At 45.0% G+C, this 20345-nt stretch overlaps 1 protein-coding gene across 16 annotated transcripts in view; it reads right to left on the reverse strand.

Moving 5' to 3' along the window:
• The window catches only part of PTDSS1 (phosphatidylserine synthase 1), a 50536-nt gene that overhangs the window by 27037 nt on the left and 3154 nt on the right, over positions 1–20345 (reverse strand). Inside the window, exons 2-5 of one of the 16 annotated variants that reach the window (XM_059672159.1) lie at positions 13889–13980; positions 6760–6816; positions 5386–5463; positions 2819–2863 (exon numbers count right to left, since the gene is read on the reverse strand). In XM_059672159.1, the coding sequence (XP_059528142.1) occupies positions 2819–2863; positions 5386–5463; positions 6760–6816; positions 13889–13980 (272 nt within the window). Of the gene's footprint in view, positions 1–2818; positions 2864–5208; positions 5292–5385; positions 5464–6747; positions 6817–13888; positions 13981–20345 lie in introns of those variants that run through there. The other 15 variants (XM_059672158.1, XM_059672160.1, XM_059672161.1 and 12 more) reach the window with 15 other exon arrangements.

Consider the following 20345-nt stretch of genomic DNA (forward strand, 5'->3'; position numbering starts at 1 on the left):
TCGTATGTGAAACAAGGAGCACTTGACAGGGTTTCAGTGGGGAATAAGATGATCTAGGAACATTTTACGAGGCCGACGCTGGTCACTGTGTGGAGAGGGGGTGCAGGTGGGCGAGGCCAGTGTAGATAGTTGGGGGGCCAGCTCAGCAGTGACAGGTCTGGAGTGTGGGAGGTGGCCCACATCAGCCCTTGCAGGCGTTACCTTACTGTCACATCCTATAATAACTGGTTTCCTCATAATCTTCCCACATCATTGAAAAATAATGTTAATCTACTCTAAGAAGGCAAAAGCCTGCTAATACACTTTAGAAAGGACTGAAAACCTACCACAGGGGCTTTGTCTCTTCTGTTTCTGTCGAACCTGCTAGAATTTATGCGTTAATATAGGACATCTAGACACTGATACAAAAGACCTTGGACCACAGCACCCCGTCCAAACCTGGCTCAGCACCCATCTGCAGGGAGCCACTCCAGAGGAGAGGGCGTCGTGCTGGAATGCAATGGACCGGCTCCAGCGCCGGGCTTTCCAACAGGGAGCTGCCAGTCCCGGGCCTGGGGCAGGCGTACAGGGGGGTTGGGAGGTGGGGGGCTGCAGAGGAGCATTCCCACCAGGTCGTGCATCCCTGGGCCTAGGCACATAGGTGTGAGGACCTCCTCGGGTTTGCACTTATGCACCAGCTATTTTCACACAAATTTTCAACTCAAATGCTCCCCCCCTCCCCCGACCTTTTTATTATAATCCTTTCAAAATAATTACTTCATGGCTGGGCTTCAAGGTCCACGAAGAACATGAGAACTGTGTGTGTGAAGCAAACATGCATGAACACATGTGTGTCTGTGTGTCTGTTAGGGGAGGAAAGGATCCATAGTTCTCATCGGATTAGCAAAGGGCTCCAAGATCCTAAAAAGATCTCAGGTAAGAAACAAAACTGTTCATTCCCTATAGTGGACCATTTGAAATAGGAAAAGCTCAGGTGTACCCAACTAGCTAAAAATAACTTTTAACTTCAAGCAGATACATTAAGTCCATGAGGTAAAAGTATGATGCAACCAGGACTGTCTTTTTAAAAATATAAATGAACCACCGAACCGGTTTGGCTCAGTGGATAGAGCGTCGGCCTGCGGACTGAGGGGTCCCAGGTTTGATTCCGGTCAAGGGCATGTACCTTGGTTGCGGGCGCATCCCAGTGGGGGGGGCGTGCAAAAGGCAGCTGATGGATCTTTCTCTCTCATCAATGTTTCTAACTCTCTATCCCTCTCCCTTCCTCTCTGTAAAAAACCAATAAAATATATTTTTTAAAAAAAGTAAATGAACCATCTCACTTCTCTGCAAAAAATCCTCCCATGACCTCCGACTGCCCTTCACACCCACAATCCTGAGTGGCCTACAAGCCCTACAGGCTTCCATCTGTGCCTAACTCTGACCACTCACCACCTCCCCAGGCCTGCTAAGCTCCAGCCCCCCTGACCTGGAACACGCTGAACGTTTCCTAGCTGCAGACCACTGAGCTCATTCTCTGTCTGGCTCCCACCCCACGGTGGAACGCTCAGATCCTCCTCTGCATGCAGGTTTTGGATGAAGCACCCTGCCTTTAGCCTCCCCTCACGCACAAGCAAAAGCAGCCACCCAGTCACTATCACCTCACAGGGTCCTAACCCTTAAGCCACGTCGGACGTTTCTGATGATTGGTTTAACAGTGCATTTGCTGCAGATGTCCTCCCTCTGCAGGGCCCTCCTGACTGGCAGAGCGGCTCCTGGGCTGTCTGCCCATCGCAGACAGCCTCGGGCAGAGCAGCGCCCTGAATGAAGGTCCGGAATGACCACTAAGTTCAAAGGGATTTACCTTTGATCCCTGAACATTGAAAGAAAAACAGGCAACCTTGAGCAAAAGGTCCATCATTAGGGTCCTTATGCAGAAGATTACATTTTCTGAAGTTAAAGTAATTTATTTGATGTCTTATTTAGGCAAGATAAAGCCAATGTCTATAGTTCTGAAGATCTGTGTTAAATCCATTCAGGTGATATTTGGACTAGAAATCAAATAAAAATATGACAGCCAATATTTATATAAAATACTGATCACTAAACTGTAGTTCAAATCAGGGCTCTTTGTCTAAAGACTCCCTTGCCCAAGTTCTTTCCCACTCATAACACTGAGATCGCTGGACTTTTCAGTCCTCCTCGATGCCGAGGAGACCAACGTGCCCCTAGGATACACCTGAGCTGCACTGGCGAAGAGAAACAGGAAGATGCTTAACCCATTGTCCACCATAAGCGTCTGTAGACGCAAGCGGTGGACCTTCCCCACACACCACACGTGTCTATAAAAAAAAAAAGTTTTCGCTAAGTGGCAGCCCTGACCAACTTTAAAATCATTTTTTGGTGAGGATTTTCAGCTGAAAATATTCAAGGACACCCGAATTGTAATATATTTATTTTTGTAATATTCATTGCAAATTGATTTTTTAAATTCAAAATATCGTGGCGGGTGGAGATGGTTTCCGTTTTGTACGTGTGGTAGTTAACTGGTTAGAGAAAAGCAAGCCACAATCCCTATGTCAAGTCCTGTGTACAGTAGAGACACAGCACAAGAAGAGGCAAGTGGAGCTAAAACAGTTCACATGTACCAGGATGTTGATTGTCACCAGTACTTGATTTTGTGGCAAAGATTTTAATAAAAAATTTATATTAGGAACACCAAGAAGTAAAAAGCTATAGCTTTTTTCCTATAGAGTGGTAAGCAAAACTGCTATGATAATATGCAGGGGAAAAAAACTTTTAAAGTAGCATATATTTTAAAACCCAATGGGTAACTCACCAAAAACCATTCTCCATAAGGCTGGATGAGGTCGAGTAAATGGACCTGCAGAGGTAACATTACCGGGTTAGAACGAACTCATTTCAGAGACAAGACTAAAGACAGTAAAAGGCCCTTTACTTAAATTGTTTTCTGACAGATACTTTGAGGTCCACGTCTAGGTTGACATGATTCATCCACATTGTTCCAACTATTGCCATACACGTAACAGGCACCAAGTCTCCTCACGTTGTGTGTGTTTTGTTTCTTTCTTTGGAACTCAGGTCATCATTTCCCAGGGAAACAATGTTGTAACAGTAAGTAGGTTACCTGTAAGTGTAAGTCATACAGATTGTACCTTAACAAGTGAAAGCTCCCTGCTCGCAGAGTGTGTGTGTGTGTGTGTGTGTGTGTGTGTGTGTGTGTGTGTGTCAGTCAGGGTGGGGGCACACTGACTTATTCTGAAAATGAAAGAGAAAAGACAAATACTATGCTCTGAAAATAAGTGAGGTGAGTAGTGAAACTGAAAATAAACTCTGAGCACTGGACTGTGCAGGCTTTTAAGATCATGAACTGGGGTAACAATGGCTTGTACCTGGCAACTCAGTTTCCATACACCAATGCAGATCATGTTCAATGAAAAGTTTCACAGATGAAACTTACTGTAAGTGATACACCAATACTTTCTCTTCTATTTTATTTCATTTAAAAAAAAAAAAAAAGGTAGAAGGCAAGGAAGCTGGTTTCACCAGAGTGATTTACGACCAACTGAAGGGTTACACTCGCAAATGCTGAACACTGTTCTAATGGGCACCCGACCTGCCCGGAGCTGCCCGCGCCTTTGGACAGCCTTCCTACACTTGGAGAATTTCCAGTGTTATGCGTCCCGCGTCTCCCGGGGAGATGCCAGAACTTGCTGCCCAGGATTCTTTATAACTAGGGCCTGGTTCTTCAGTCGCACCCATGCCAGACTTGGCCTCAGAGCTGGCGGTAGAAGAGGTGCCTATGCACAGCCCTCCTCTCCTCCCTCTGGTGCTGGCTAGAGTGGTGGGAGGTGGCACGCCTCACACTGCTGACTGTGGCATGAGGTTCCATTACAGTTCACTGCAGAAGTGACAGTGGGACAGACTACAGCCTAAGCTCACTGGGGTTTCCTCATTAGACCAGCTCTGCGTGACATGCCAGTTCTAGAAGCTTCCCTGGGAACTTGTTTCCCAGCCTCTACAATTCCTCCTCAAGCCAGCCAATATCCGTTAACAGGCTTTTAAATCAGCACAGTCAGCTTTTGTTGCTTGCAACCGGGATCCTGTCTGAGGCAAATATTTATTCTATAGTTTTTATTCTGGAACTCATTCTAAAATCCCTCTCTTCTTACACAGGCTAAATTAAAACATATATGAACTGCTTTCTTCTGATGTATCAAGTTCACATGAGGAAAATCTGTTACAAGTATCCCCACTACCCAATTCTCAGTTCCTGAGTATAGATGGTGAGAATTCAGAAAGTACATTAGCTTTGTGAGAGACTTTGCTTTCTCCAAATTAATCTGGTGCCCGAGTTTTGGATGGCAAGTAGTGAGAGCTCAGAGAGGGAGAGATACCTATAGTCTTTTTAATCACCTGCTCCTCTCTCAGAAAAGCACAATGAAGCAGAGAAGCCTGAATCCCCTTTTAGGTAACATAACGTGGTTAACTTTCTTCACATGCTATTGGAAAACCGACAGCTAATATTGCCACCTTTTAAGTAATTTTCTCTTCACTCTTCACTGATTTTGAGTTGATGTCTCTTGACTTGTCACCATGAGTGAATGATCTCCGTATTATGATGGCTATCTGGCTTGAAATATTACCAGTACTTCATCCATGCCACTGAATTAACCTCTCATAACAGGGGACCCCAGCTTTCTCTATGGTTTCTTCTTACAAGGTCCAACTCTATACTTTACTTGGTTTGCAATAGAATTCCATGCCCAATCAATACTCCAAATCATATGTTGTTGTTTTTCCTCAAGAGCAATCACAATGTTAATTTAGAATAGTCAGCAGTACTTTCTGAGCACTCACTGAGTACCAGGCTGAAGCCTGAGACACCCCCACATTTTCTCTTAGTTCTCCTAACAGCTGGGGACCATCATCCCCATTTTACAGATAAGACAGTGAGCTCCAAAGAACTTGTCCAGGGTCACACAGCTCACAGGACTCCTCTTGGTCTGAGAGCACAGAGTACTTCTCTATCAACTCTATCAGGAGGAGTGGAGAGCCTGAGCCAGGACTGTCTCAGGGTCAGGAGAGCAAGGCGGGAGAAGCAAGCTGCTGGGAGCTGTTGAGGCCCTGCAGTGTGGAACTGATGCGCAAGGTCAAGAAGAGCTGCAAGGATGGGGCAATGCCAGCAACTGATGGGAGTTCCCTCACATCAACTAGTAGAAAGGCCCCGAAGTCCTCTTCCACCTGCCACTACTGTAAGAGAAGCCTCTGGAAAGCAGACACAGCCCCGGCTTATCTGACCCTAAGCAGCTGTTCCGAAGTGAGAGGACAGACAGGTGCTTGAGAACCTGGGAGCCGAGGGGCCTTCCAGCTCGCTTAACCTACACACAACTGCTTCAGCCCCAGGGTACTTCCCTCTGTTACTCTGTGATTCCCTGTGACAGGCCCACGCTGTTCCAGGACCTGGAAAGAGAATTTTCATTTTATTGCAGTGCTGTTTGTTTGTTTTTAAGCCTTGACTTACCCCTAATTGATCTGTTTCCTCTTTTTCCTAGGTTTCCCACTTACACATCATAATATCACATCACAATGTTTCTCAAAAAAGACAACTTTTAAAAATGACCTATCAGCTTTGCAAACTGAAATGCACTGGATCTGAAAAGGCTTAGGAAGGTGGGTTTCAGAAGAGACAGTACAAGGTGCTCTGTCCCGAACCAGGCATTTACCGCACACCGGTGGGATGAAGCCCTAGAGCAGGTGAGTCTCAGCAGCCAACTTCAGAGCAGCCCCCTTCTGACAAGTGCAGTTCAGTAACATTATTCACTGAGAACCGCCTTCACCATCAGACAGTAATTACTAAAATACCATTATTCTTTTTAAAAACCAAAAATGAGGCTGGCATTTTTCTATACCACAAGCCTTGGTATTTAGGCTCACTGGGTCACCCGCGCTTGGCTACTCCATGCAAGCCGCCTTCCTAAAGCCGTGCTTTCCGCAGCATGGTCTGCCTAGGAGGACTAGTACCACCGCAGCCTCCTCTGAACATGTGCTTTCCTCAAGGCTTCTGCACAGACCTCATCTCCCAACAAGCTATGCACAAGTGTGCCTGGAGGAGCCTGGAGCCCCAGCAGGTCTCTCCTCCGTGCCCAGGCGGCGGAAACCGGGAAGGCACTGAGTGTGGGAAGAAAGAGGCCCGTTTTGCTCTGGATTCTGGTTTCTTACCAGGCTCATTTCAAACCACATGTTTTCTCTTCTTCAGCAGGCCCTGCATCCCGAGGACATACTTGTAATCAGATGTTCAGAGCAAGTTGAATTTCAAAAGACATAGAAACACAATGTCTTCATCACGAGAAGAGGAGCCTTTCAAAAACGACCTTAGAAATTAGAAAGAAGGCCACTGCTTGTCTTGCCAGCAACCCTTATACCTACTACTAAGTTTAAGGGACCAAACCCTCAGGAGCTATAATTCTTTAAACAAAAACTAGAAGTTGCACTTTTGTCCTCAGGCCCTTTTAGTCTGCTTCTTCCCTTGTTATTTTTTTCAGCTTTATTGAGGTATAATTGATAAAACTGGAAGATATTTGCTTAAGATTAAAGTTTAAATGTCTCTAAGAAACAAGAAAAGTAAATAAAAGTGTCCCTATGCATATTTTAAACCTAAGGGAAAAAACTTATGAGAAAAAGTGGTGAGCAGTGGGCAGAGAATGAGGAGATAAGAATTTGGGGGGAAAATTAGAAGCTGGGAACCTTCTGGATCACCTTCAAATCTCAGGGATGTAATTGGCACCACGCTGAGCTCAGAGAAGCCAAATGAGCCTGAAGGACAAACAGAACAATAAAATCAGGAAAATCAGGAAATACTACTTCACTCTAATCAGAATACCTTACCGAAGTGCTGAGGGCTGTTTGTCTTGCAGATAAGTCAAGGGGAAAGGAGGGCTAATGATGTGAATCTTTTTGCTGACAGATTTGTTACTTAATTCAACATGGATCCTCTGAGAGGCCGCTGAGGGCCAGGCACTGGGGTGCAGAGCAGGCTTGGGTGCTTTGGGAGGGGGTGGAAGAGGAACAGTTCAAGGAAGTCTTCAGAAGCCAGAAAAGTCCACCAGACAGTTATCTGCTGAAAGACATCTCAAAGCCAACTGGAGACTGAAATAGGTTTCTAAATTCCACTCCCCTGATAGTGATATGATTACACTCAATTATAAAATTACACTTATATTTGAGTGTCAGTTGCTGTAATGAGATGATGGAAGTAGCATTTAAAAAAACAAACGAACCAGATTTAAGGGAACCAAAGGAGAACGGGAGGAGACCAGACCATCCTTCCCGTCAACCCGGGTCTGTTCCTCCGGCCTGTGGACAGGGCTGAAGGAAAGAACCGGAGAGCCTCGCCTCTTACTCATCCTATTGGCTGACAAAGGATTTGTTGAGGATCCATTCCTCTCCCATGTGCCTCTGCTGAACTCCAAGCCGAAGGAGGTAATCCTTTCTTTTATTCTTTCAGTCAATGAGAGCTACTGAAGATCTACTGTGAGCTACTCCTCTGGGCACCTAAGTTCCTGTCCTCAGGTCTCCTTGGAAAGAGGCTCGTCGCCCAACCCTAGGCAAGGAGGACTGAGGGCGAGTGTGCTGGAGGCTTGCTAAGAAGGAAAGGTTTCTTCACTCTAAAAACACAGGAAGCGAGGACGTCTTCTTCTGCTGGACCCTGTCAGGACCTGCGCTGAGCAGCTCCCTCAAGATCATCAGGGCGAAAGCACAGGCTGGGCCCAGGGTGCTGGAGATGGTGGGAGACAGGGAGAGGTCCCCGAGCCACTGAAACAGCCAACCCTGGAACCACTCTACCGGGGAACTGCTCGCGATGTACGGAAGGCAACATTTTTCTTATTCTTTAAGCCATTTTGAAATGGGTTTCCTATTACCTGCGGCCCAAAACACTCTGTTATAAAACCCTATGGAGAAAGTCAGGGGCTTCTTTGTTATTCAGAGTCTGCACAAAAATCACCGGGCTCTCTGCCCGTAGGAGTTGACGATTCTACTGCACAGATAGTAGCATGGATAACGCACACACATGAGCAACATGGACGCAATCATATGTAGGCCTCTACTCAAGCATGCAGGGCAGCCTTTACTGGGTCAAGGAAAAATGCATCTGAAGTTGGCAAAACAGAACCGTTCTGTGAATGCCTCCACTGCAGGCACTGCCCCAAAGTGTCTTTCACGGAGAAGACAAATGTTGGACTTTGTCTCTCCATTCATTTCATTACTTAATTTGAGAACACGTGCCCAGGGTGGGGAGAATGGAGAATAGATGACAAGACTGGAGCGAGAAGGGGCATAAACATTCCACTCAGAGAAGCAGCTGTCTGGCATGTGGCTCCGGGGCAGCCTGAAGTCGGCTGGCTCTGGGAGGGGACAGCCACACAGCTCAGGAGCACCCTTCCGAGTGGCCTGGCTTCCCCGTCAACTCCAAGCCACCTCCCAAAGCCACCCCTAACTTAAACAGAGTCGATTACATTTCTTAGTTGAGTATCCGTTCTTCTCTCATGTGCCTAACACCCCATCCTGCATATGAAGATTACCGAACTGCCTTTGTCCTTTCCCCAGTCTATCTGAGACCTTGTTTGGGGATGTTCTACCTCCAGGTGAGTGTTGTGTGTGAGCATGCGCCCAGAGGTGGCGGGGGAAGGAAAGGCAGGAAGAGAGTAGGAGAGGGAGAAAGTATGCAGGTTTGGATCGATCTGCTGGCCTCTGCTGGTCTTGGAGGATGTTGCCAACACAGGAGTAATGGCCACATCCGCCTTCAGCAGGACCCAGGGCACACTGCCTAAGACCACACTCCTGGGAAAAGAAAGCCAGAGACTGATAGAGAGGAAGAGAAGCAGAGGGAGACAGGAACATAGGGGAAGACAGAGAGAAAACACCTCACAGAGAACCTGATAGGAGAAATGACCAGAGCAGTGCTGAATACAGGGAAACACGTGAGCCGGGCTGGATCACCAGGCTGACATCAAGTAGCCCCGGGCCAGATCACCAGGCTGACATCAAGTAGCCGTGACATCTTGGGGAAATGACGACTATGGGTGCAGCCTTCTCAGCTGTGAACCGAGCAGGCTGAACTAGGCGAGCCATAGGGGATCTCCCCTCGTTGTATGTGTATATACCACAATGTCCCCACATCCAGGATAAGAAAAGCATAAAACAAACTTAACTTTTATCTTCCCATAAAGAAAACAGAAGCACAGCTCCACATGGGAGACTGGGCAGGTTGAGTGGGCTCTGAATATCAGAAGACTTCATTAGCAAATAGAGGAAAAACCAGCAGAAATCACAAAATGTTACCTCCTATAGATTTTAGCCCCCAACCTTCAGGGCCTTTGGTACCTTAAGAAAAACATCTGCTAGTGAAGCCCCAAACCCAGCTCCCACTGAAGCTTCGTGGATGGGTGGCTGTAACGTCACGGCTATTGAGTTGGCAGACTTCCAAAATGGCTCTGAGATCTTAGATCAAAAAGCCGTAAGAAATAGCAATTCAAAAAAAAAAAAAAAAGAAAGAAAGAAAGAAACCTTCAAAGTGTGAAGAAGTAACCCTTAAGAACTAAGCAACAAGTTAACACAGAGCCAAAGAAAGCAGGAGACTTGAAGAACAGACCTGACACTTTCGGACAGATCGGTTTCCTGAGCATGTGCTCTGCTGATTGACTTAGAAGGAGTGGGACTGGGGACAGGTGAGATAAGAAACAGAAACAGAGGACACGGGCCAGTAAGGGTCCTGGCATCCACTGATGACAAGCAAGCAGCAGGCCTTCACAGGACACAGAAGATAAGAGTGGCTTCGGGGAGGAGTGGCAGTCACCACCACCACCTGAACTGTCACCTACTCGCCTTCCCTTGGGGCTTTGGTGGCAGCTGGCCGTGTTGGTTTCCCACCTGAGACGAGTCTTATAATCTTCTTGCACTGGGCTGTATTCTTAAGCTGCCTTTGTATGAAAAGGCCAGGTTCCTGAGCTCAGGGGGACTACCTGGTGGTTCCAGTGTGTGTGAAATGCTGCATATGGCAGGTGGCCACTTAGCTGGCACTACAACATGGCACCCTTGAAAGAGGCCAGGCTACACAATGTCCAAACGATCTAACCCTAAAATTCTGAGACTTTGTGCGTTGGAGGTGAGAAGGAAAAGAAGCTGGCAAATAGCCAAGCCGCTGACTGACATCAGGGTCTTTTCCGAGAAAGTGAATCCCACAGCAAGGTCAATTCATTCCATATCATGGACGTCTTGTCATCCTGCCCCAATAACTATGCACATCAGAACCCCCAGTGGTCACAGAAAGGCCCAACTATGTTTCCAATGTGCACAAGACATGCAGGTGTTAATGTGTGTGTCCCTCCAGATTCTGATGTTGAAATCCTAACTCCGAAGACTGCTGGACTTCCTAGAGACTGAACCAGAGTTACCTGACGGGACCGCTGGCTCCTCTTTAAGACAAGAAGGACCCCAAAGGCGACTCAGAGATTATTCAGGCTGGGCTGTCACTTCCATCACAGGCTCAGAGTGCAAAGGTCATGGAGAGGAAGGGAAAGGGGGGCAGCCTGCACCTTGGTTTCCAAGGGCAAGTACTGAGGCAGAGAATTATTCTTAAACCTTAAGACTTCTTGATCTAAGATCTCACAGGATTGGCCTTCCTAGGTGCTGGACTAGCTTTGCACCCATCACTCCTCCCGTCTCTCTCATTCTCCTTTGGAACAGGAATGTCTATCCTCTGCCTGTCCCACTATAGTGTTACAGAACAGCAAGAAGCTAGGGAAATCCCAGGACAAAGAAATAGGGCAACTGAAACAGATAGTTCACCAGCAGTTTGCAGACATCTAGTAAATCCTATCTTCCCTAAACCAGAGACACTTAAGAGTAAATGGTTTGCACTTCTCCTCCCCAACCAGCGGGTAAGTAGCTTAAATCACCCTACTCAGGGAGACAGTTACAGAAATCCAACTCGTGCCATTTGCCAACCACGCCAAGGACAGACAAATTAAGAGAATCAATCTCATTTTGGTCCATCAGCATAAAGCTGATGAATATTCTATTGAGCTGCCCCTAAGATCTCCCCTAAATGCCCAGCCTTTAAAATCCCTGAAAATGAAGGCCCCAGTGCACTCTTCTTTCAAGGAACATGTCCATGCCATCCCCTCCCCCCTCTACTTCCCCCACAGGCACGTATCCCCTAACCTCTAAGGGATCCCATGAGACTTGCAACCAGGGGAGCAATGGGCAGCTCGTCCAGGGCTCCACCCCCTGAACCTGTCTCCAAGGCCCCCTTTTCTCTGACTTCCCCATGAGCCAAGGCAGCCCAGCCTAGGCTCTCCTGTGGTTTCCTCTATGCCCTTCCTTGTGTCACTGCCCTAAGTATGTTTTTGCTGCTGTCAATAAATTCTTGCTTGCTTTTCTATACTTTGTCTCTTGATTGAAATCTTTCCTTCAAGAAGACAAAAACCTATGTCTCCTCGTCTCGGAAGCACATAACGTATCCGGTTTCAGGTTCACAGCCAGAGAGAAATTGTGCTTCAGGATAAATCCTCTGTGAAGCCCCCTTGTCCAGTGATGGCGAACCTTTTGAGCTCGGCGTGTCAGCATTCTGAAAAACCCTAACTTAACTCTGGTGCCGTGTCACATATAGAAATTTTTTTTGATATTTGCAACCATAGTAAAACAAAGACTTATATTTTTGATATTTATTTTATATATTTAAATGCCATTTAACAAAGAAAAATCAACCAAAAAAAATGAGTTCGCGTGTCACCTCTGACAGGCGTGTCATAGGTTCGCCAGCACTGCCCCAGTCTATAGTATTCTGTTAGCATAGTCTGCACTGAGTAGGCCAGCAGAATCTCACTGAAAAAAATATTTAATCTAAAAGCTTGAGCCGTTGGAGTTCAACTCCACAATGACTTTGCTATCTACAACAGTGCATTCCCTAAAGGATTCAGTCATGGCTTAATGACTGGATTATCATGCTGCCGGCAAAAAACCTCGAGTGCTGCACAAAACAAGCAAAAATACAGAACAAAATTCCACTGCCACCCTCCTGAAAAGCCTGAAGGCTTTGCCATGGGTGATATTGTTTTTTATAATAAATATATATTTGGAACAGGATCTGTGTCCCTGTTTTTGACACAGAGCTCCTAAAACCCTTGGAATTTCCAAAGTGATGAGGGCAATAAAGTGTCTCTTGTCCCGTTAATGAGGTGAAAGCACCAGAGGGTGGGGGCTGGTTGCCAGTGGAGCCAACCAGGTGATTAGAGGGTTGGAACTTTCAGTCCCACTCCCAGACCTAGTCCAGGGGAGAGGAGCTGGAGATGAACTCCGATCACCAATGTCAATGATTTGATCAATCCGATCAGCAATGTCAATGTTTTGATCAATCATGCCTACGTGATAGAACCTCCAGAAAACCCCGTGAGGATGGGGCTGGAGAGCTTCTGGGCCGTGACCTTGTGTAGAGGCCAGGAAAGCGGTGCTCCTGGAGAAAGCACAGAAGCTCCTGGCCCTCCCCACGTACTCTGACCACATGCTCCACACATCTTCATCTGGCTGCTCATGAACAGCCTTTGCAATAAACTGACAGGTTCACTGAGTGAGTAAACTGGCTTCCTGCGTCCTGTGAGCCTCTCGAGCAAATCAGTGGAACCTAAGGAGGAGGTTATGGGAACCTCTGATTTACAGCCATTCTAGGAAGAAGTGCAGGTACCAACCTAGACTTGCAACTGGCCTCTGAAGTGGGGTCTGAGCCCTTAACCTGTGGAACCTGACACTCTCGCTGGGTAGACAGTATCAGAATGGAGGTGAATGGAGGACATCCATCTGGTGTCGGAGCACCGCTTGTTGGCGGAGGCACACCACCACCCAGCACATACACACTGGGATGGGTACTAGATTCCTATTACTATGGTGCATTTCCATGCAGCAATCAGTAACATTCATAACAAGCTTCTCATATCACGCATTACATTCTACTGGATAAATAGAATAGAGATGAAACACAATTTAAATATTTAAGACATGAATGAGGCTTATGGAGCATAACTCATAAGAAAGACTGAATTTCAAAATACCATAACTGTAAAAAAAGTAGGAAATAGAAAGTGAGCATTTAAAAATGGTTACAGAGAAAAATATCCTAGAAAGAAGGTGCTGAAGGGAAATAAGAAAAATGAAAGTGATTTGTAAGGGACAGTTTAGAGGAAAGAATGAATCTTAAGGATGGCAGAATACCAAACTAGTTTTTTCAAGAAAGTTTTTGCCTCACTCTATAAACATGATAGGAAGTAAAATTCATGGTAATAATGTCTTTTTTACCTGCTGATGAAAATTCATATCCAAACATATAATCAGCAAAGTTTAGTGTGATAAAAGATCACTATGACAACAAATTAAGTAATACTCATTACAGCACTGACCCTGTCCTGAGCAAAAAGGAGTAACTGAATAACTGAGCATTTACGACTGGGCTGCTAATAAAAATAACAGAAACAAGAACAGCAGCTGACATTCACTGAGAGGTTGCAATCTGTCATTCACTCTTCAGAGAGCTTAACAGGCATTGACTGAATTAATTCTTACAACAGCACCTACCTGTTACCTCCATTTTGTAGAGTAATAAACTGACAGGTTCATTTAGTGAGTAATCTGGTTTCCTGAGTCCTTAATGTGGCTACAGAGCCAGGAAGTAGCAGAACGGGCAGTCTGCCTCCAGAGCCTGTGCCTCAATCATTACACAAAACTCTGATTATTTTTTATTCCACCTTTAAGTTTCATCTTCTAGATGGCTTACAGCTAAAAAATACCAAAAGGGCCCACGGCATAGGAGAAATGTGATAAGTAGTGCATCACTTACCGTTGGGGAAAGCTAATACACTGATGATAAGAAAGAAGAAAATAACAGAGAGGATACCCCGCCAGATGTTGTCTTCTGGGACAGAGTCATCCCTGAAAACAGAAAAAGAACACTGAGTATTCATTTTCAGATCTAAACCTAGAGGAAGTCAGAGTTCCATGCTATAACAACTGGGGGATTGCTAAAATTTATTTTACTGAGCAAAGTCATTATGCACACTACATACTACTCATTATCATTTCCTAAAATAATTCAATCTCATAATAAAGTCCAGTTCTTGTAAGAAAGGCACCTGGCAACGTTACACACCAACACACATTCTGTTCAGGCAAATAGTTGAGAATCACTCTTCTTTAAAAAACAAAACAAAACAAAAAAAAACAACACACAAAATACCCAGGATGTCGAAAGGTAAGGTTTATTTTGAAGAAATGCCTTTTGGTTTCAAAAATAACTAAAGATGACCTTCATGATATAGACTGTGGCAAAGAAACTTTCCAGGAACCAGAAAGAAAGCAAAAGATTATAAGGAGGAAGGCATAATGCAGTGAATTATATACTCAATCCTTGTAAGTGAGCAATTACCTGTCTAAGGGATGAATGAAAAGTGGGGGGAATGTGGAATAAAAAGAAGGCACCAGTAAAAAAACGTTAAAAGAGAAAACAAAACACAAGATTTAAAATCACACCAGACAACAAAAAATTATAATGAAAAGAGATGAGCTTCCTCCGTGTCATGCCTGGTCATTTCTAGTTTATTATTGTAGTCATCGCCTCTATAACTCCAGTAGCTGAAATGACTCCATTTGTTGGTTTATATGTTGTCTGCCTTCCCTGTATAAAGTAACCTCCTAAAGGCAGGGAATTATTCATTTGTTGTATCCTTGGAGTCTGGCACATAGTAGGCCCTCAAGCAGATATTAATGGACTAATTATTGACAGAGAGAAAACTTATTGTGTAAAACAAAGTAAAAATTCTCAAATGAAAATTTTCTTAATATCGACAGAGAAGAAGAATTAGGTTTTGACAGTTTACATTTAAAAAAGGAAGAAGAAGAAGAAGAAGAGCCCAACCAGCCGGTGTGGCTCAGTGACTGAGCGTCAACCTATGAAGCAGGAGGGCACGGTTTGGTGCTGGTCAGGGCACATGCCCGGGTTGCCGGGTTGCAGGCTCGAGCCCCAGTAGAGGGTGTGCAGCCAGTCAATGATTCTCTCTCATCATTGATGTTTCTATCTCTCTCTCCCTCTTGCCTCCTCTCTGAAATCAATAATATATATATATATATATATATATATATATATATATATCTCAACACTAATAAAAGAGAAAAATGGTAATTGGCGTACGAGCTACCCTTTTCATTGGCTAATCAGGGCTATATGCAAATTAACTGCCAACTAAGATTGGCAGTTAACTGCCAACAAGATGGCGGTTAATTTGCATATGTAGGCACAATGCAGGGAGGCGAAAGGGAAAGCAGGAAGAAGCCCCCTGCCACTGACAGTGATCGGAAACCCAGGGGGGAGCTAAGAGCTGGGGGGCAGGGCAAAGGCGGCCCTGGGGCCGCCTTTGCCCTGCCCCCCAGCCATGATCGGAGAATCAGGTGCCTTTGCCGCCCTGGCCAGTGATAGCAGGAAGTAGGGGTGGAGCCAGCGATGGGAGCTGGGCACGGTCGAAGCTGGCAGTCCCAGGAGCTAGGGGTCCCTTGCCTGGGCCTAAAGTGGAGCCCACGATTGCGGGGCCGCTGCAGCTGCGGGTCCCCGCTGCCCAGGCCGGACGCCTCAGCCAGAGGCGTCCGGCCTGGGCAAGGGGCCGATCCTGCGATTGGAGGGTGATGGGGGTCAACGCCTGAGGGCTCCCAGTATGTGAGAGGGGGCAGGCTGGGCTGAGGGACACTCCCCCCCACACACACACCCAGTGCACGAATTTCGTGCACCAGGCCCCTAGTATATATATATATATATATATATATATATATATATATATATATATATATATATATATAATACACACACACACACACACACACACAGAAGAGTCTAGTAACATATTTGGGGCTCAAGAGAAGCAAACAAAAGAGGAGAGGGAAAAGAGAACTATAAGATAGTAAGGTTTTCTGAATTATTGGTTATTACTGAGAAGCTTGGGAAAGGGAAGTTCAGCGATTCAGTTTAAAAATATACAGGATGAGTAGACAGAGAATGAGAGAAAAAGAGTGAAAAGAGATATTTTAGAGATAATGAGATATAGCAATAAATTTAAAAATGATTATAAAAAGTTGAGTTTACTAGTATATGGGGAAGGACTGCAGGGAAAAAACTTTCAAAAGACAAATATTAAATTAAGATTAAACATCACTAAAGGGAAAAAATGTCAAAAATATCTTAGAAGAAAACAAAATTAGCATAAAAAATTTAGAACATCAGAATACATGAAGAGGTATGGAATGAAACAATATTACCTAATTACCTAACTAAAGACAGGTCCTGGGATGTTGTTTTATAAACAGAAGTTAATGCAGATATCAACTTCTGTTTATAGTAAGTTTCTGCACTCTATTTAATAATTTCCAGACTTACAACAGGACTGAACATAAGGTACTAAAATAAAGAGATCATACAGGTAATAATGTCTCTTAGATCTTCATATGGCCAAACAGCACTAACACTGATGCTGGACAAACAAGGCTTGACTATTAAGTTCATATAGACCTGATCACAAAACCAAACTGGCGAATCAGACAGGCTCCTCCTGCAGAGAAACGCAGTCCTACATTAACGGGCACTCTAAGGACTTAACATCTGTTCAGAAGTTATGAGCGTGGGCCTCAGAATGCCAGCCTGATGAGAATGCCAGCCAGAAGATGACTAGGTTGCTTGTGAGGCCCTCTGGCTTAAGGAGGGAAGCCAAATCCAGTTCCCAGGTACATCAGCTTGTACTGAAGAATGGCTACACACAGGAGCGGGGAGACACAGCGTCCTCCTTCAGACCAGCATCACACTACTGATACTGGTAATGATGAAGACAGTAATAATAGCTCTTCTTTATCAAGCATCTCCTGTGTGCCAGGCACTGAACAGCAATTTATGAACATTATCTCCAACTGTCAAACTCATTTGCAAAATGGGGTATGAACCAAAATTTTCTATAGTTAATTATGAAAAGCAACTTAGCTGCAAAGGCCCCAAGACCACATCAGTAACTCCAGAAAACCCATAGGGGATAGGAACTAGTTAGCTCTGAACATCCGCCATATCGCCACCGCACTCAGAATGCTAGCTGTGCATGACAGCTCTCTTAATCTTCCTATCAGCCGAAAAGGGGAAATAATCACAATCTGCATTTTACGGATGGGACCTGGCTCCAAAGTTCAAGTTTTCTCCCCTGTAGGAGGCTTGCGGCCAGAATGCCTAGGCCAGAATTCTGGCTTCAACACTCACCAGCCTGTGTGACCTTGGGCAGATTACCCAACCTCTCTGTGCCCCCGGTGTCCTCCCTTGTATATCAAGGATAATAATAGTCCCACCTACAGGGTTGTTGTAAGGATAAAACAACTGACCACATGCACAGTATTTAGAGCCCCGCAAAGAGGAAGTGCCAGCTGTTAGTTCACAATGTCTGAATGCTCTTCATTTATGTCTGCTTCCTCCCTCACGTGGCTAATGCCTAGCTGTGGGGTAGGTATTATTCTGGGGGCTAAGAAGACAAAAATGAACAGACACTGTCCTTATTCTTGAGAGAATCACAAACAAAAGGGACAAGGAGACATAAAGCTACATGCTTATCTTAGCCAGCTTTAACCCTGTCCATCTCCTTAGCCCCATGTCAAGGAGAAACCTAGCTTGGACAAGTTGAAATCCCTTGGACACAGCAAGCTGCAGGGAGAAAACCTCTCCCGGGTGAGCGGCAGCGCCTGCTGGACCAGGGCTGACTCCACCGTTCTACTGCCAGGTGCCTCTTCAGGAGAGGTGGGCTGCTGTGAATGGGAGTTAGTCGAGTCTGTGTTTTCAAATCTAAAGTCGGAGTTTTTGAAACCAAGGCTATTCAACATTTTCAAGGTTACCAGCCTCTGTAAGCAGAGTAATTACTATACTCTGAGCTTGAGACAAAGGTTCTCCTTGCCCCACTTTGGCAGAACAAACTTTTTGACACATGCTCAAGCATTTAATTTATAGAAATACTCTAAAAGGTAGCAGAATGAGCTTTTGTAAACCTTGGGGAGAATGATTCAGTAGCATCTGGCTTTATTTTTAATGACAGCGATAGGGACAGGACATTTAAATGCTATGATTTAACAGTGAGTTGGCCTAGTTGCTATTTAACAAAAGCACTTGACAAATCCAAACTTGTCTCAGACTTCTGCATGACGTGTCTAATCCGTCCCAATCCCAAATTCTTGCTGTGCCTCTGGAGTATGTGACATGCCCCAGGTACTGTGGTTCATACTGGTAATATGACACACCAAAAACGTTCTCTGATAATATGACAGCCCGAACGTATTCTCTCTCCTATTCTCTTACACTACTAGTGTTTGAAAAATAAACCTGAAGACATTTTTAAAGTTTTACAGAATTGCAGTGAACAGTCATCCAACTAAAATCTGGTACAAAAAGAACCTGGTATCAGATAATCATCACAAAAGAGAACAGAATAAATAATTTTCATATAAGAAGTCACAACTTTCCATCTTTTTTAAAAATATATTTGTATTGATTTCAGAGAGGAAAGGAGAGGGAGAGAGACAGAAACATCAATGATGAGAGAGAATTATTGATAGGCTGCCTCCTGCACACCCCCGACTGGGGATGAAGCCAGCAAACTGGGCATGTGCCCTTGACCAGAACTGAACCCGGGACCCTTCATTCCACAGGCCCATGCTCTATTCGCTGAGCCAAACTGGCTAAGACTCAGTCTTTTTTTGACCAATATAAAAGTTTATTTAACAAAAGCGTAATGTGAAAATGTACGCGACTCGATTTTTATACTGCAAGAAAACAGGTGCTGTGCACAGGGGACTGGAAGCAGCTGATTTCTCTGGTGAACAAGCCATTCTTCCTCCCCGTTCCAAGCTGCCTAACATGCTGATACTACTTCCTCGTATTACCACCATTCCAATCCTCTGTTGCCCACTAGTTGGCATCTCTACACACCGATCTAGCACAAGTTTCATAAAGGGATGAAATCTCCGCAATATTCCTTGATATTTCTGCCACCATTTAATTTCAGGGATAACTGCTTGTCCATAAATTTATTAACTAGGGAGAGTGAGCTTTGCTCGTGGTGTCCACTCAGCGAGCTCAAAGACACCTCCAAACGAGTGCTTTCCCTTTTTATGGAGGAAGATAGAGCTATCACTGTAATGTCCCACCTTAAAGGCTGACGAATCATTACGAAACATGAATAAGATATAGTAATTACTAATTGTATTAGCGGTGCTTATTATTTCACATAAGGAAAGATCTGTTATTAGTTAGTTCTTCAGTGTGTGATTTCTGTCTCTTTATGAAATTAGTGAAAGAGATAAAATTATCATTTTTAGAAAAGGCCATAGTTTGAGATTTAAATTATGCCTTTACTTTTGACAAGCTGTTAAAATTCGTATTTATTTCTTCTATGTTCACTGCTGCAATTTATCAACTGCTTTTGGCAGAATATGCTGTAAAAGGAAAATTCCAAAAGAATGTGACTTCCTGTATCAGAAAAGAGGAAGGAAGACCTATTCTGAAGGGTCTAGAATAATCCTATCTAATAAAGAGGGAATTTGCTAATTGACTGCCTCGCCCTCAAAGACGGCAACACCCACAGCCACAAGATGGCGGAGCCCAGTCCCCTCAGCCCCGCCTGGGGGCTGGCCGGAGTCCCCCAAGTCCCCTCAGCTCCCCCCCCAGCTGCCCAGGGCCGGCCCGAGATGCAGGGAGGCCTTGGATGGCAGCTGCCCAGCCGCCCAGGGCCTCCTGAGGCTCAGGTAACCAGGCCTGGCTGAGGCTGGTGCTGCCGGCAGTGGCAGCAGCAGAGGTGTGATGGGGCGGTCGCCCCGATCCACCGGGTCGCCTACCACCCCTGAGGGCTCCCAGACTGTGAGATGGGGCAGGTGGGGCTGAGGGACCGCCCCCCGCCCCTCCAGTGCATGAATTTTCATGCACCAGGCCTCTAGTATTAAAGATAAAAGGTTGAAGCAAACTAGTCATTCTTGTTTCTATTTAAAAAAAATATATAATTGCCAACCCACATATGAGATGAAGTTAAAATGAAACAGGCAGGTGTATTATCTAAGCAAAGCAATGTCCATTTTTCCAATGCCTTTATCCTTTTTCTCAACTGGAGAGCATACTACATCCTCAGTCACCAAAAAAAAGAAAAATTAGAAGGTATTAGCATACAATAAAATGATTTAATGATAACAGCAGCTAATATTGGGCACTTACTATTTGCACTGTGCTAAACACAGATTACCTA

This window comes from Myotis daubentonii, chromosome 17, assembly GCF_963259705.1.
Source record: "Myotis daubentonii chromosome 17, mMyoDau2.1, whole genome shotgun sequence".
In the NCBI taxonomy this organism is placed as follows: Eukaryota; Metazoa; Chordata; class Mammalia; order Chiroptera; family Vespertilionidae; genus Myotis; species Myotis daubentonii.